We start from the raw sequence: 16,216 nt of genomic DNA on the forward strand, positions 1-16,216 counted from the left end.
CAGCACCCCGCTATCATCACTGCGCAGAGCGAGCTTGCTCTGTACGTAATGACGGGCAATACAGGGGCCGGAGCATCGTTATGTCACGGCTCTGCCCCTCGTGACGTCACGGCACCCCCCCCCCCGTCAATACAAGTCTATAGGAGGGGGAGTGGGGGTCGTCACGCCCCCTGCCATAGACTTGCATTAAGGGGACGGGCTGTGATGTCATGAGGGTCAGAGTCATGACGTCACGCTGCTCCGGCAATCTAACATCTTATCTCCTATCCTTTGTATAGGGGATAAGATGCCAGGGGCGGAGTAAGGGGGTTAAGGTAAAAAGTGGGTCTGTCCTTAAGGGGTTAAAATCAGACAATGTGATTATTATGGATTTTTATTTAATTTTTTTCTGTCACTAATAGTTGAGGTATACCTATGATGACAATTGCAGGCCTCTCTCCTCTTTTTTTAAGTGGGAGAACTTGCACAATTTATGGCTGACTAAATACTTTTTTTTGGCCCCAATGTAGTATGTATGTTTGCATTTTGTGACCAATCACTGAATATATTGATGTCATGGTATAATAAACAATATTATCATGCTGATAACATGCATTCTAGTTTCTGTCTATATTTGTAGTGGGACCTTCTACTCAACTTTTACTGTTTGAGACAAGACTTTTACATACTTCATGATGGACCAAGACAAGAGTCTCATGGCTGAGAGTATATTAAAAATAACCCTGGAGATAATCTGCCTTCTAACTGGAGAGGTGAGGAATTCTGGTAATTATAAACCATGCCATGACAATTATCTGTAGAGAGACGTGACTGGAGAGGTAAACTCTGGAAAATAAGTCACATGACTCTAAGAATAACATGATGAATTTGGGTTATGACATTCATCTTCTATTTATTTAATATTGCTTAATTGTCGAAATAAAAAAAGTGATTATGCCATAACATGCCTATGTTTCCAGTGCAATAGAAAGGACAGACATCAAATTGTATGTTGAAACTCACCGGTGTGCCAGTCATTTTTATTCCATTAAATCTATGGGTTGCCACTTGTTTGTTGGAAGTGTTAACTGAACTTCTCTTATTGCCTATGTTTCCAAAGATGCCTCTGTATGTATTTGCAAAAGTGGCACAACCTATAAAAACTGTGCAAATGGTATGGAAATTACCAGTTAGGAGTCATTTTGGCATTAATGTTAAATGGAAGATTGACAGTCCAGTCTCCAAAACATGCCCTCCAGGCTTCATCAATGCTTCCCAAACCATGCTGTGTCTGCTTCAGCTTCTTTCTATGTGCTGGGAGAATGACAGAATAATGCATGCCCAGAAAAGTAAGGTGTACTATCCTCTCATTTATTTTGGAAGTAAATGAGCACAAGGATAGTACAAATGCATTTTCTGCTAAACCCCTGGCACATAGGACATAGCTTGAAGTGACTTAACACTCCTCATAGACATCCTTTAAGATCCATTTGAAAGTCATGACTGCTATTTCAAAAAAAAATAAGCACCGTCTGGTGTTCGTGGTGAATACCTATGTGCAGGTCCACCCAAAGCACTAAGTAGTGGATGACGTGCATGCTCAGTCACTCTCCACACAGCCAGTTTTCTGTATACGGATTCTCCCCCTCTGTTCACTGCAGAACAGCCAGTAGAAAGAGTGCCCTGCATTTCTAGGAAGGAGGTTGCAACTGAAAAGATTGCTTCTGCAAGGGAAAGTAAAAAACGCTATATTGTCTGCTGCCAGAGGGGAAAGAAGACTGATTCAATCCCTGTCTATCCCAAGCAGTGCAGATTATCAGCAGCACCATGAGAAACAATTTAACTCCTTAAGAACTGATCCCAGGGACTAAAGAGTGGACAAGCTACTTGTCCCTCATGACAATCCACTTGTCCTGGTACACAAAATAGTATCTAAGGTCTCTCTTAACAGAAACTTAATAGGTAGACTGAAAAATACTTTAACCCCTTAACCAGCTGAGGACTGTTTATATAGCGCCTACAGATTCCACAGTGGAGAGAACGTGTAGGATGGTAGACTGAGATGGGAGAGGAGATGTAGGGAGGTGCAGCATTGTGGAGAGCTTTGTGTGTGAGACTGAGGATTTTGTACTGTATTCTGGACTGAATTGGTAACCAGTGTAGTGACTGGCACAGGGAGGAGGCGTCTGTGTAGCGGCTGGAGAGGAAGATGAGTCTGGCTGCGGCATTAAGGATGGACTGGACTGGAGAGGAGTTTGGAGAAAGGAAGGCCTATTAGTAAAGAGTTACAGTAGTGGAGGCGGGAGTGAATCAAAGCAATAATGAGAGTTTTAGCAGTTTCAGTAGTGAGAAACGGGCGGATTCTTGAAATGTTTTTGAGATGCAGGTGACAAGAACGTGAAAGACTGAATATGGGGAGTGAAAGACAGATCAGAGTAAAGTATAACTCCAAGACAGCGAGCCTGCTGCCCGAGAGTTATGGTAGTACCACATACCGAGATGGAAATGTCAGGGTTAGGTACAGTATCAGTTGATGGAGAAAAAACAAGAAGTTTTGTTTTAGAAAGACTTAGTTTCAGCTATAAAGAGGACCTGATGTCTGAGACGGCAGAGAGACAGTCACTGGTATTCTGTAGGAGTGCAGGGGTGATGTTGGCGGAGGAGGTATAGAGTTGGGTGCCATCAGCGTAGAGGTGGTACTGGAAACCAAATCTACTGATTGTTTTTCCAATGGGGGATGTGTAGAGTGAAAAGAGTAGAGGACCCAGGACCGATCCCTGGTGAACCCCGACAGGGGAAGAGGAGAAGAAGTAGAGCCAGAAAATGAGACGCTAAAGAAGCGGCCAGAGATAGGAGGAAAACCAGGCGAGTGCAGAGTCCTTGAGACCGATGGAGCGGAGACTACTGAGGAGGATTTGTTGATCCACAGTGTTAAAAGCAGCAGACAGGTCCAAGAGAATCAGAAAAGAGAAACTGCCATTTGATTTGGCCATCAGAAGTTTGTTAGTGACTTTGGTTAGGGCCGTTTCTGTGGAGTGAAGGGAGCGGAAATCAGACTGTAAGGGGTCAAGGAGAGAGTTCTCGGAGTGCTAGCGGATAAGGCGGGAGTAGACCAGGCGTTCCAGGAGTTTGGAGATAAAGAGGAGATTTGAGACGGGTCGATAGTTGGCTGCACAGGACGGGTCCAGAGATGTTTTTTTTAATACTGGGGTTATGATAGTGTTTGATGGAGGGGGGAAAGACCCCAGAAGAGAGGGAGAGGTTAAAGATTTTAGTTAGGTGACAGCTGATAGCAGGAGAGAGAGACTGAATGAGGTGTGAAGGCATGGGGTCACTAGAGCAGGTAGTGGGGCGGGCGGAGGAGAGGAGCCTGGAAACCTCATCCTCCGTTACAGGCTCAAAAGCTGAGTGATGAAGAGGAGACGTGGCTGGGAATTGGATCAGAACTTTTAGGGGACTGGGAGAGTATTTCATCACGAATGTCATCGATTTTAGTTTTGAAGTATTTGGCCAGGTCTTCAGCACAGAGATCAGTGATTGGGGTCTGTACTTTTAGGCCGAAGGAGAGAGTTGAACGTGTCAAAAAGGTGTTTTCGGTTGTTAAACATATTTTACCTCCCTCATCTCCTCTCTGTCTGTTTGGCGAGATGAAGAGCGGAGTAATAGGATTTAGGCATGAATTTATAGTGCAGATAGTCTGAAGAAGTCTTAGTTTTCCTCCACAGACGTTCAGCACACCTAGAGCATCGACTGAGAAAGTGGGTTGTTGGCGTGTGCCAGGGTTGCTGCCGTCTGTGTCGGGAGGTTCGTGTTTTAGAGGGTGCCATTTGATCCAGGGTGTCATGGTAATGTTTGGCTGCTAGATTAGGGCAGTAGAGAGAAGAGATTGGTGATAGTGAAGATTGTAGAATGTCTATAAATTGACTAGTGTTTATGGCACGCAGGTTTCTGTAAGTGTACAAGGTTGGAGTGTCCGGAAGAGGATAGGAGTTACTGATAGAGAAAGAGAGAAGGTTGTGGTCAGAGAGCTCAAAAGGAGAATTAGTGAATTTAGAAACAGAGCAAAGTCTAGAGAAGATAAAGTCCAGTGTATTCCCATCCTTGTTTGTGGGAGAGTCAGTAAGCTGTGAAAGGGTAAAGGAGGAGGTTAGAGACAGAAGCCGAGAGGCAGAAGAGGAGATTGGGGTATCAATGGGGATATTAAAATCACCCATGATGAGTGTAGGTTTTTCTGAGGAAAGAAAGTGAGGGAGCCAGGTGGCAAAATGATCCAGGAACATTTGGGGAGAACCAGGAGGACGATAGATGACCGCCACTCTGAGAGACAATGGGCGGAAGAGCCTAAGGGTGTGGACCTCAAAAGAGGGAAATGTGAGTGAGGGTAATGGGGGGATGACTTGAAAAGTGCATTGTGGGGCTAGAAGCACCCCAACTCCTCCACTATGCCTGGTGTCAGATCTAGGGGTATGGGAAAAGTGAAGATCACCATAAGATAAAGCAGTGAAAGAAGCAGTGTCAGAAGGTTGTATCCATGTTTCTGTGAGAGCCAGCGGATTAAGAGAATTGGTGAGAAATAAGTCATGAATCTGGGTGAGCTTATTGCACACCGATCGAGAGTTTAGGAGAGCGCAGTTAAAGTTTGTAATGGTTCCGCAAGAGGCAGGTAGTGTAGAGCAAAAATTCGTGAAAGGTGGGCCAGGGTTAGGAGCAATGTCCCCAGCAGCTAAGTGCGTACAGGTACACCCTTGTGTCCTGGTACTTAAAGACCAAGGGCGTACCTGTATGACCTGGTTCTGCTCATGCAGTTTGAAACGCGCTTAAGAGCAGCCAGAACCCACTGTTAATGCTGAGCAACACCGATCGGGCTGATGCCGGCATTAGCCCTTTAGACACCACAATCAAAATTGATCAGAGTCTAAATGCGAGAGTTAAGGAGTTAACTGCCATTAGGTCAGTGGAGCTAATTGGGACATTCGCGTTGAAATCATGGGTCTCAATCAGCTGAGTGGGAGGACCCTTACCTGCCTCCTTACTGACCAATCCGTCCTCTGAAGCGCCAGCCAGCCATGGCAGGCTAGAACTGCAGAGCACTGATAACACAGCGCAATGCTGAGCCAAAGCTCAGTATTGAACAGTATATGCAGTCGCAAGATTGCATGTAATAGCCCACTATGGGGCTAAATAGAAGTTAATAAAAATGAATTAACCACTTCCCTAATAAAAGTTTGCATCACCCCCCTTTCCCATTTAAAAAAAATAATAATAATGTAATAAAAAATAAACGTGGTACCGGCGCGATCAAAAACTCCCAACAAAACAAAAATGGTACAGATGAAAACTACAGATCACGGTGAAGGACCGCATGTCCTTGAAATGGCACTTTTCATTTTTCCATAACATATGCTCTGAAACAAAAAAATATATACCGTATTTATCGGGGTATACCACGCACCGGCCTATAACACGCACCCTCATTTTACCCAAATATCCTTGGTAAAATGAGGGTGCGTGTGTGTGCATGCGTATACCCCGATTACACCCCCAGGAAAATTCGGGTAGAAAACAGACATGGTGCACATCTACAATCTTGTATAATGATCTGATTGCTTCTCAGCATAATATCAAAAACTAACAGGTTGTTAGTATACATTTTTGATCAAAAAGTACAAGCCCACTCACCACGTCAAGGCCATCTATTTAGAGTGGGTCCCTAACGTCCCTAGCCTAAAATGGCATAGCACTGGGCGGCGACCACAACCGCCGCAACACCAGTGCCCACAGGGGGAACGACCCACTGGCAGAGCGGCCCCAATGCCACTCAAACCAGTCTATGGGCCGCAGGAAAGCTGCCCGCTTCTCTCCCCCTGCCTTTCCTGGGGTCTAGAGCCCTGCTGCCGCCGCTTCTCTTCCGCTGGCTATCTGCGCCGCTGCCCGTTCTCTTCCCCTGACTATCTGTGCCGGCGCCCCATTGCCGGCGCCGATAGCCAGGGGGAGAGAAGCGGCGCCGGCAATGGGGCAGCGCCGATAGCCAGGGGGAGAGAAGGGGCAGCGGCAGCGGCACCCATTGCCGGCACCGCTGCCCCGTTGCCTCCCCCATCCCCAGTTGTATAATTACCTGTTGCTGGGGTCGGGTCCGCGCTGCTTCAGGCCTCCGGTATGCGTCGTTGCTATGCACTGCACGGCGCAATGACGAGTGACGTCATTGCGTCTCGCAGCGCATAGCAACTACGCAGGGGACGCACACCGGAGGCCTGAAGCAGCGCGGACCCGACCCCGGCAACAGGTAATTATACAACCAGGGATGGGGGAGGCAACGGGGCAGCGGCACAGATAGCCAGGGGGAGGGAAGGGCCGGCAGCAGGGCTCTAAACCCCAGGACAGGCAGGGGCAGAGAAGCCGGCAGCGTTGGCGGTCTCTGCACCTGCAAAGCCGCTGCAGTTAATTGATTTAAAGCGCCTGCTTTAAATCATTAAACTGCAGCGGCTTATCGGCGTATAACACGCAGGTAGACTTTAGGCTAAAAAAATTTTAGCCTAAAAAGTGCGTGTTATACGCCGATTAAATACGGTATTTGTGAGATAAAATTGAAAAGTAAAAAAATGCAATGATGCTAATTTGTGGGGGGGTTTATTTGTGCGTATACTTGGCTGTATAAGGGCTCATTTTATGTGCCGTAATCTGTTTGTATCGGTAACATTTTGGTATTGATCTGACTCTTTGATCGCTCTTTACTTAATTTATTTATATTTTTTTATTTTTTTATATGATAGAAAAATAAAACTCATTTCTGGGGTTTCGTATGGTTTTACTTTAATGCCATTGACCATATGGCATATATATAATGTTTTTTAATAGTTAGGACAATAACACATGCCCTTATACAGTTATGTATTAATGAGGTTCAATGTGGATAAATGTAAAGTTATGCATCTGGGTACTAATAACCTGCATGCGTCGTATGTCTTAGGGGGGATTAAACTGGCAGAGTCACTGGTAGAGAAGGATCTGGGTGTACTTGTAGATCACAGACTACAGAATAGCATACAATGTCAGGCTGCTGCTTCCAAAGCCGGCAGGAGTCATGTATCAAAAGAGGCATGGACTCAAGGGACAGGGACATAATACTCCCCCTTTATAAAGCATTGGTACGGCCTCACCTGGAATATGCTGTTCAGTTTTGGTCGCCTGTACATAAAAGGGACACTGTGGAGCTGGAAAGGGTGCAGAGACGCGCGACAAACTAATATGGGGCATGGAACATCTTAGCTATGAGGAGCGATTAAAGGAGCTACAATTGTTAAGTCTTGAGAAGAGACGTTTAAGGGGGGATATGATAAACGTATATAAGTATATTAAAGAAGATATCCCATGCAGCAAAGAAAAAAAATACCTAGCCATTCCATAGTATATTCACCTACCACCTCTCTGACATGTTTGTCATTTTTTTTTCCGGCCCCCATTCACCGGCTATTAAGCTCATAAATTCCAGTTACTTCCTGGTTATGGTGGCTATGCCTGTGATCTCAAAGACTACATTTCCCTGCATGCACTACTCACATTTCCTGCTCTCAGCTGCCTGAGCAGAGAGCTTGTTACCACCCCTAACTTGTTAGTCACTCCCACATAACACTGAGCTCCAATCATAGCCCTATACAGCAGGGTGGCCACGAGGAAACAAACTAATCTCAGTGCTCAGAGAGAGGGGCCCTGGAGTTGAAGCTGCAGTTTTACACTGTAAAATCACTCCCTCCCCCTCCTCCTCTCAATGAAACAGCTTTACAGTGGCACAATCACTTCCCCCCTCCTCTGCCCTGCACTCCTCTCTCCCCAGTGCTCAGTGTGACAACTCTACTCTCCCTCCCCTCCATTCTCAGTGTGACAGCCCTACGCTGGCAGCTCCCTCCCCTCCCCCCTCTCCTCCGTTATCAGTGTAAAAACATTAGCAAGGAGAGGGGAGAGAACTATGATCTGAATCAGCCGGCATATAGGCAGTGCTGCTCAGCCAATCACTGCAGAACAGAGGGAGGACAGTGTGAATATTCATCAGATGGGAGGGGCTAAGACCGAGCTCAGGGAGCTCTCTGCAGCACGGGTTTTCTGGGTAATTGTCACGTCACGGCCCCTGGATGCTGCTGATAACAGCCTGAATAGGGGGTCGAAAGTCATGAAAACCTTGAACAGCTGAATTTCCTGTCAGACAGAAGAATGCAGAAAAAGCTTGTTTCTAAGCAGCACTGGTAATGGAAGTGATTTACAAACCTATATAACTTTACCTTCTGCACTAAAAGCTGAACAATTGTTTACTGTGAGACTTGTCCTTTAATGGCCCATACAAAAAATATGGAGAAAAACTGTTCCAGGTTAAACCCCCCCCCAAAGGACGAGGGGGCACTCCCTCCGTCTGGAGAAGAAAAAGTTTAGTCTCAAGGGGCGACACGCCTTCTTTACCATGAGAACTGTGAATTTATGGAACAGTCTACCTCAGGAACTGGTCACAGCAGGAAAAATTAACAGCTTTAAAACAGGATTAGATACATTCCTGGAACAAAATAACATTAATGCTTATGAAGAAATATAAAATCCCATCCCTTCCCCAATATCGTGCCACACCCCTACCCCTTAATTGCCTGGTTGAACTTGATGGACATATGTCTTTTTTCGACCGTACTAACTATGTAACTATGTTTACATGTTGTGTGTTTTTTATTTATTTATTTATTTATTTTTTAAGATGGGGAAAATTGTGTGTGTGTGGCGATTTGAACTTTTAATATGGAAGGGGTTTATGTATGCAGGTTTTTTAATAAACACTGTATTGTTCCTCTGAGGGGACTTTAAGAGGGAATCGTTATTCCTCATATAGATCAATGCAGTTCTATTGAACTCAATTGATCTGTGTGATTTGTGCTCATTTGGTTGAGCCTGCTCCATGCAGGCTCAATCAAAATCAGATCCATGGCAGCATTGGATGAAGAGGTAAGACCTCAGGCTACCTCCACAGTAGATCACCAGGGATGGTTGAAAGGTCCTTTTTAGATGCCGGAGTCAACTTTGACAGCGACGATCTAAAGGATTAATAGCCATTGCGCCGATCGCCGCATGCCGGCTATTGGCGGCAGCCCCCAGCTACAACCGGATACGGAGTGGGCTCGGGTAATACATCCTGCTCCATACACCCTGAGCACAGCTGTACTTGTAGGGGGGCTGAAGGTCTGGCTCTGATTGCTCGAAGCAGGGCTAAATGCATGAAAAATTCACGTGCCTAGCGCTCAGATCTGCATGTCCCGGGCATCGGGCGATGGGATTTCCACATCCCTGTAACTCTTTAAGTGTTTCACAGGAATAGCAGCAAAGTGGAGGTGAGCAGTCTAAATCTTCATTTTTTTCAACTATTGTTGTAAAAATTAAAAATTTGGAGCTACAAGGGTTAAAAGGAGAAAAGGCCCATCAGGATTTTTAACCCAATATCTGCAGAGTATGTAAATAACCCATACAGTTATGGCTGTAAATGTTGGCACCCCTGAAATCTTTCTAGAAAATGAAGAAACACATGTTTTGCTATACACATGGTTATTCCCTTTGTGTGTATTGGAACTAAACCAAAAAAGGAGGGGGGAAAAAAAAGTAAATTGGATGTAATGTCACACCAAACTCCAAAAATGTGCTGGACAAAATGACTGGCACCCTTTCAAAATTGTGGAAAAAATAGGATTGTTTCCAGCATGTGATGCTCCTTTAAACTCACCTGGGGCCAGTAACAGGTGTGGGCAATATAAAAATCACACCTAAAAGCAGATGAAAAGGAGAGAAGTTCACTTAGTCTTTGCATTGTCCTAAGCAGGGACAACAGAAAGAGGAGAAGAGAACTGTCTGAGGACTTGAGAACCAAAATTGTGGAAAAATATCAATAATCTCAAGGTTATAAGTCTATCTCCAGAGATCTAGATTTGCCTTTGTCCACAGTGTGCAACATTATCAAGAAGTTTGCAACCCATGGCACTGTAGCTAATCTCCCTGGGCGTGGACGGAAGAGAAAAATTTATGAAAGGTGTCAACACAGGATAGTCCAGATGGTGGATAAGCAGCCCCAAACAAGTTCCAAAGATATTCAAGCTGTCCTGCATGCTCAGCGAGCATCGGTGTCAGCATGAATGATCCGTTGACATTTAAATGAAATGAAACTCTATGGCAGGAGACCCAGGAGGACCCCACAGCTGACACAGAAGCATAAAAAAGCAAGACTACACTTTGCCAAAATCCTTCTGGGAAAATGTCTTGTGGACAGATGAGACCAAGATAGAGCTTTTTGTAAAGCATATCGCTCTACTGTTTACTGAAAACGGAAGAAGGCCTACAAAGGAAAGAACACAGTTCCTACAGTGAAATCTGGTGGAGGTTCAATGTTTTGGGGTTGTTTTACTGCCTCTGGCACTGGGTGACTTGATTGTGCGTGAATTTGAGGATTACCAATGGATTTTGGGTTGCACTGCAGGGGTGTGGAAATTTGAAAAAAAAACTACTTGTCCAAGGGACTAAAGCGGAACACAATCTACTTGTCCCTCAAGAAAATCCACTTGTCCTGGTAGCTAAAATAATTTCAACCAAAATAGTACGATCCACCCCACTAGACCACCAGGGATGGTTATAAGATCCCTTTAGACACTGCTGTCAACTTAGACAGCAGTGATCTAATGGCTTAATAGCGGCCACGGTGATCGCAGCATGCCAGGCTATTAGCGGCGAGAGAGCTGTAGCTCCTTTTACACCCGAGGCAAGACCACTACCCCCCCCCCCCCCCCCAATCTGACCCCTATAACTCCAATTTTTCCATATACAGGGATGAGGGTAATCTTGTGCCGGGATCTGTAGTTTTTATCGGAACCATTTATCAGAATTTGTATTAGGAAAGGGGCTTATTCACATATATACGCACTTCTTAAAATATTTTAATCACTTTTTCAGTCCTCATAGGGACTTATATATGGAGTATTTTGATTGGATAACAGTGAACGCCGCTGTGTTATGGGGGGGGGGGGTGTTCTGCTTCTCCAGTTTGTGTGCTGCATTTTATTTACTCTAATTTGTGTCAGTAAATGCTGGAAGTTGCATTTAGTTAGTAGATAACTACAACTCCCAGCATGCCCTGATACAGCCTATGGTTGTGTGGGTGTTGCAGCATGTTGCACTGTGTAGTATACAGTTAAGGTTATTGTGTAACGTGCTGGGAGTTGTCGTTTTGGTTTGTGTCGGCTGCAGAGCCATAGTTTGTGTCAAGGAATACTGGGAATTGCAGTTAGTAACCATAACACCCAGCATGCCCTGATGCAGCCTATGGCTCTGCAGCTGACCCGAACCAAAACTACAACTCCCAGCATGTTACACTTTATAGTTCCACAGTTTAGGTTACAGTGCAACATGCTGGGAGTTGTAGTTTTGGTTGGGGCGTGTTTGCGTGCATCCGTGGGGCTCTCGGCGGGTGAGTATGAAGGGGGCGGGATTCTGGGGGTGCAATTTAGTGCGGGTGACCAGAAGCCACTAAGAATAAAAAATTAGATAGCACAACTGGCAGCAGCACTTGTCAGTCCGCCCCTGTACAAAACATACATGCATACACATATCATACTTACACATATACATACACCGACCACTGCCCCTATATTATACAGTATATACATACATAGACACATCATACATACACTGGCCACTGCCCCCTATATTATACAGTATATACATACATACACCGGCCACTGCCCCCTATATTATACAGTATACATACATCATACATACATACATACTCTGGCCACTGCCCCCTATATTATACAGTGTATACATACATCATACAGAGACACATCATGCATACAAACATCGGCCACTGCCCCCTATATTATATAGTATATACATACATCATACATAGACACATCATACATACACCGGCCACTGCCCCCTATATTATACAGTGTATACATAGACACATCATACATACATACATACACCGTCCACTGCCCCCTATATTATACAGTATATACATACATCATACATACATACACCGGCCACTGCCCCTATATTATACAGTATATACTTACATCATACATACATACACCGGCCACTGCCCCTATATTATACAGTATATACATCATACATACACTGGCCACTGCCCCCTATATTATACAGTATATACATACATCATACATACACCGACCACTGCCCCTATATTATACAGTATATACATACATAGACACATCATACATACACTGGCCACTGCCCCTATATTATACAGTATATACATACATCATACATGCATGCACCGGCCACTGCCCCCTATATTATACAGTATATACATACATCATACATACACCGGCCACTGCCCCCTATATTATACAGTATATACATGCATACACATCATACATACACCGGCCACTGCCCCTATATTATACATAACACACACATCATACATAGACGCATCATACATACACCGGCCACTGCCCCTATATTATACATAACACACACATCATACATGGACACATCATACATATACATACACCGGCCACTGCCCCCTATATTATACATACAGACACATCATACATACACCCGCTGCTGCTTCCCCATCATACATTACATACACACGTACACAGACATCCTACATACACAGACATCATACACACATCACACATACACTCAAACCATACATATACAACATATATATACCAGTGGCCTTCAACCTGCGGACCTCCAGATGTCGCAAAACTACAACTCCCAGCATGCCTGGACAGCTGTTGGTTTATATTTATATTATAGCAAATGGATACACGGCAGCACTTCCAGTTAGTGATTAATTAGTGGCTTTATTAATCACAAAGTGAATACGCATATTCACTTTGTGATTAATAAAGCCACTAATTAATCACTATCTGGAAGTGCTGCCGCGTATCCATTTGCTGCATAATCTTGGAGTCCGTGGCCAGGATTCAACCACCGCTCTGCACCCTATCATCATTACTCGAGTGCTGCTCCACCTGCTGGAGTTGTGTGTGTGTGTGTGTGTGTGTGTGTGTGTGTGTGTATATGTGTAGAGATAGAGATATTATATTATATTATATATATATATATATATATATATATATATATATATATATATATATATATATATATATATATAATATATAATATATAATATATAATATATAATATATAATATATAATATATAATATATATATAATTATAATATATTTATTCAAAATAAGGGTCATCCCTGTCAATTCCCCCCTAGAAAAAAAACATAATTTGACGTAATCTTTCTCTACAATATACTCCTTCTAATAGTCTCAGGTTCAGGTGGGAAAAAGAAACTGGTATGGGATGCTTTACTGGTTTGAGACGAGTGGCTCCTTGTGAACCATCCCCTTTGTACCCAGACTGATCCTTCACCTGAGACTCCTATATTAGCCCTACACCTACATATCTCTCGGTCAGCTTGGGTCTGATGTACCAATTAGGTTCAGATAGGCTGAAATAGTAGGTTCAATATCCACATACATTGCTCCTGTTGGAATTGCGGACTCTACAGTGGAGGTTGTTGTTTTCTTTACACAGGGGACTATGCAACATCCAATTGTTAGTTATCACATTAGTGGTTTTCATTGCAATAATACTATTTGGAGAATCCATTTTTTCCAGTCTCCTAACCATGAGAAATATTGATCCCAGGGGTCACTTATCCCTGAATTTTTCTTCAATTCTACAGACAAATCCTCTAGTTTCTTTATGGCCTTTGTAACCGTACCTATTGGACCAGTGTTACCTGGTATGTAAGTGCAACAAGTCTCGCCCATCATTTTACCTACCCGTCCTTTCTTTGCCAAAATCATATCTAGGGCCATTCTATTCTGGAAGGTCATGGTAGAGGAGGGTTCTAAATGTTCAGCTAATCCTTTGAGGGAGTCCCTTGTATAATTTACAAACCTTTGTTGCTTGTAATATATGTAGTTTATCCATTCAACATTTTTTTGCTGGCAGTGATCCAAGGAATAATTTATTAAAACCCTGCTTTTTCCTGGTCTCTTGCTTTAAAATCATCAGGTACCCCCCTTGGGACTCCAATAGCATCGAAGTACACCTGGGTCTAGACTGCCTCCAGGGGTCTCCCTCTTCCTCCTACTCTATCAACTGATTAAGCTAATTTGGTCTCCTACTCCTGATCTGGGATTATGTGCAGAGGCATTAAAACTTTAGCTAGTGCACATTTACCTGTCCAATCACCCTTTAGTCGTGCTCGGATTTTCAGGTCACCACAGATCCAATAGATGTCACCTAAGGAGTAAACCTAACTTTGTTTCTGTGATCCACTTAGTTTGCTGTATTCAGAACAAAACCCTTTGGGCAAATTTCCCATTTTCGTTGTAGAAGCCCGATTTTAGTAAGTGTCACTCTCTGGAGTAGAGACTTGCCGGTATTGTCTTTTCTTCTATTGGCACTCTGTGGTCTATAGTCCCAGTCAGTCCCTGTGTTCCATCCCACTTCTCCCCAATAGTCACATTTGTTCCCCCAGTAGTCATCCGTCACACATATGTATATTGAATTGTCATCTCCATACATAGTGAATTGTCCCAAGGTAACAAAACAATGTCTTATGTCACAGTAGTCAAATTCAAAGGTAGCCACCCGGGCACTGGTAGAGTTATACCAATACGTGGGATACAACCCTTGGTAGTGTTGTGGAGCCAGATTGGGTTGCTGGGTTTGCACTCCGCATATACAAAAAAGGATACCTTTCAGGAACATGGTGTAGGAACCCTCTTGCAGTGCGAGGCGTGTATCCATGTTGATTTTCCTTCCAGTTTCTCTGAGATGGGAGTTGTCAGTAGAACCTAGTAAGGGCCTTCAAATCTAGGTTCCAGCTGCCCCCTCACGTGTCTTAACGAGGACGAACTCCTCGGGCTGCAGATTGTGAATTCCTGGTTCAGCATCTGGATCTGAAATGGAAGAATAAACTGCAGCATGTGTTACACTCAGCTCATCACACAGTGTGATAACAACAAACTTTACCAGACTATCATTTCCTGCACTAAGCTGCTGAGGGTAGTAACATCCTAGCTCAGGGACCCACCCCCCCCCCCCCCCCCCCCCCCAAAAAAAAAAAGTCTGTCTGACTGAAATGGCCAAGAGTAACTTCTGTTCTTCCGGGATTACAGGTGTTGCAAATGTCACATCCCTTGACATATTGTTCAACTGGTGTAGATATTGCAGGTGCAGGGTAGATTTTATTGATAGAAGTGGTCATTTATTTATTTTTTTCCTCTGTGGGTGACTCATGAGCCCATTGAGTCACCCTCGGGTAAAAGGCTTGGGGAAGACAAATCTTGTTTGCTTTTCTCCATAGGCCCTTGTCCAAGGCTTTTCCCCCTTGTCCAAGGCTTGAGTCTGGAACTGTCAGTGTCTTGAGTCCAGGGTTTTAATTTTTCCTCTTCTGATTCTTTATTCTGCTTCCTTGTCACCACATATACCCCTGCTTCCTCTCGATTAAGGGGCAGTATTGCAGCAGCTTGGTCTGCCAAGAAATTGCCTTTTGGCTTCCTCAGAGTCCAATCTTCTGTGCGCTATGACTTTGTTGATCGCCACTTGTTTAGGCAATTTTAAGGCTTGAATCAGGGTCCTGACAGCTTCAAAGTTCTCTTATAGGGGTTCCCTTTGCAGTCATGTACCCCCTCAAGGCCCATTTCATTCCGAAGTCCAGCGCCACTCCATGCCCATAGGCGGAGTCTGTGTAGATGTTGGCGGTTTGTCCTTCCAAAATGTGGCAGGCTTCAGCTAAGGCAATAAGTTCCGCCTCTTGTGCCTGAAACACTGGGAGGGAGTGGTCTTGCCCGCAGAACTTCGAATGGGCTTACTACTGAGTATCCTGTGTGGAAGTTGCCACTTGCATCAGCATATCTGGACCCGTCATTGTAGAGAGTAAATGTTGCATTGTCCAGTGGTGTTTCTTGGACCGTTGGTAAATGTGATGTCTCCATTTCTATAACCTCTAAACAATTGTGCTCAAGGTCACCAAGGTCTTCATCGTTTTGTTTTGGCTTGTTTTTCTTCCTCACCCCCCCCCCCCCCCAAGTCTGCATGAGTAGTATCCCAAAGGTCTCAATTTGTCTCTATGTTTTTGTGCAAGGACTCCAGAGGTATGGCCCTTTTTGTTTCAGAGAGAAACAGATAAAATGGTAGTTCATAGTTTGGGATGCCAAGTGCTGG

At 44.3% G+C, this 16,216-nt stretch overlaps 1 protein-coding gene across 6 annotated transcripts in view; it reads left to right on the forward strand.

The window, feature by feature from the left end:
• LOC130282599 (gastrula zinc finger protein XlCGF26.1-like) overlaps nt 1-16,216 on the forward strand; it is a 211,730-nt gene that overhangs the window by 57,163 nt on the left and 138,351 nt on the right. For 2 of the 6 annotated variants that reach the window (XM_056530988.1, XM_056530986.1), the window contains exon 2: nt 620-752. The exons of 1 other annotated variant lie outside the window; for it this stretch is intronic. In XM_056530988.1, coding sequence (XP_056386963.1) covers nt 672-752 — 81 coding nt within the window. In that variant the 5' untranslated portion in view covers nt 620-671. Of the gene's footprint in view, nt 1-199; nt 766-16,216 lie in introns of those variants that run through there. 3 more of the 6 variants (XM_056530989.1, XM_056530990.1, XM_056530987.1) reach the window with 3 other exon arrangements.

This window comes from Hyla sarda, chromosome 7 (assembly GCF_029499605.1).
Source record: "Hyla sarda isolate aHylSar1 chromosome 7, aHylSar1.hap1, whole genome shotgun sequence".
Taxonomy (NCBI): Eukaryota; Metazoa; Chordata; class Amphibia; order Anura; family Hylidae; genus Hyla; species Hyla sarda.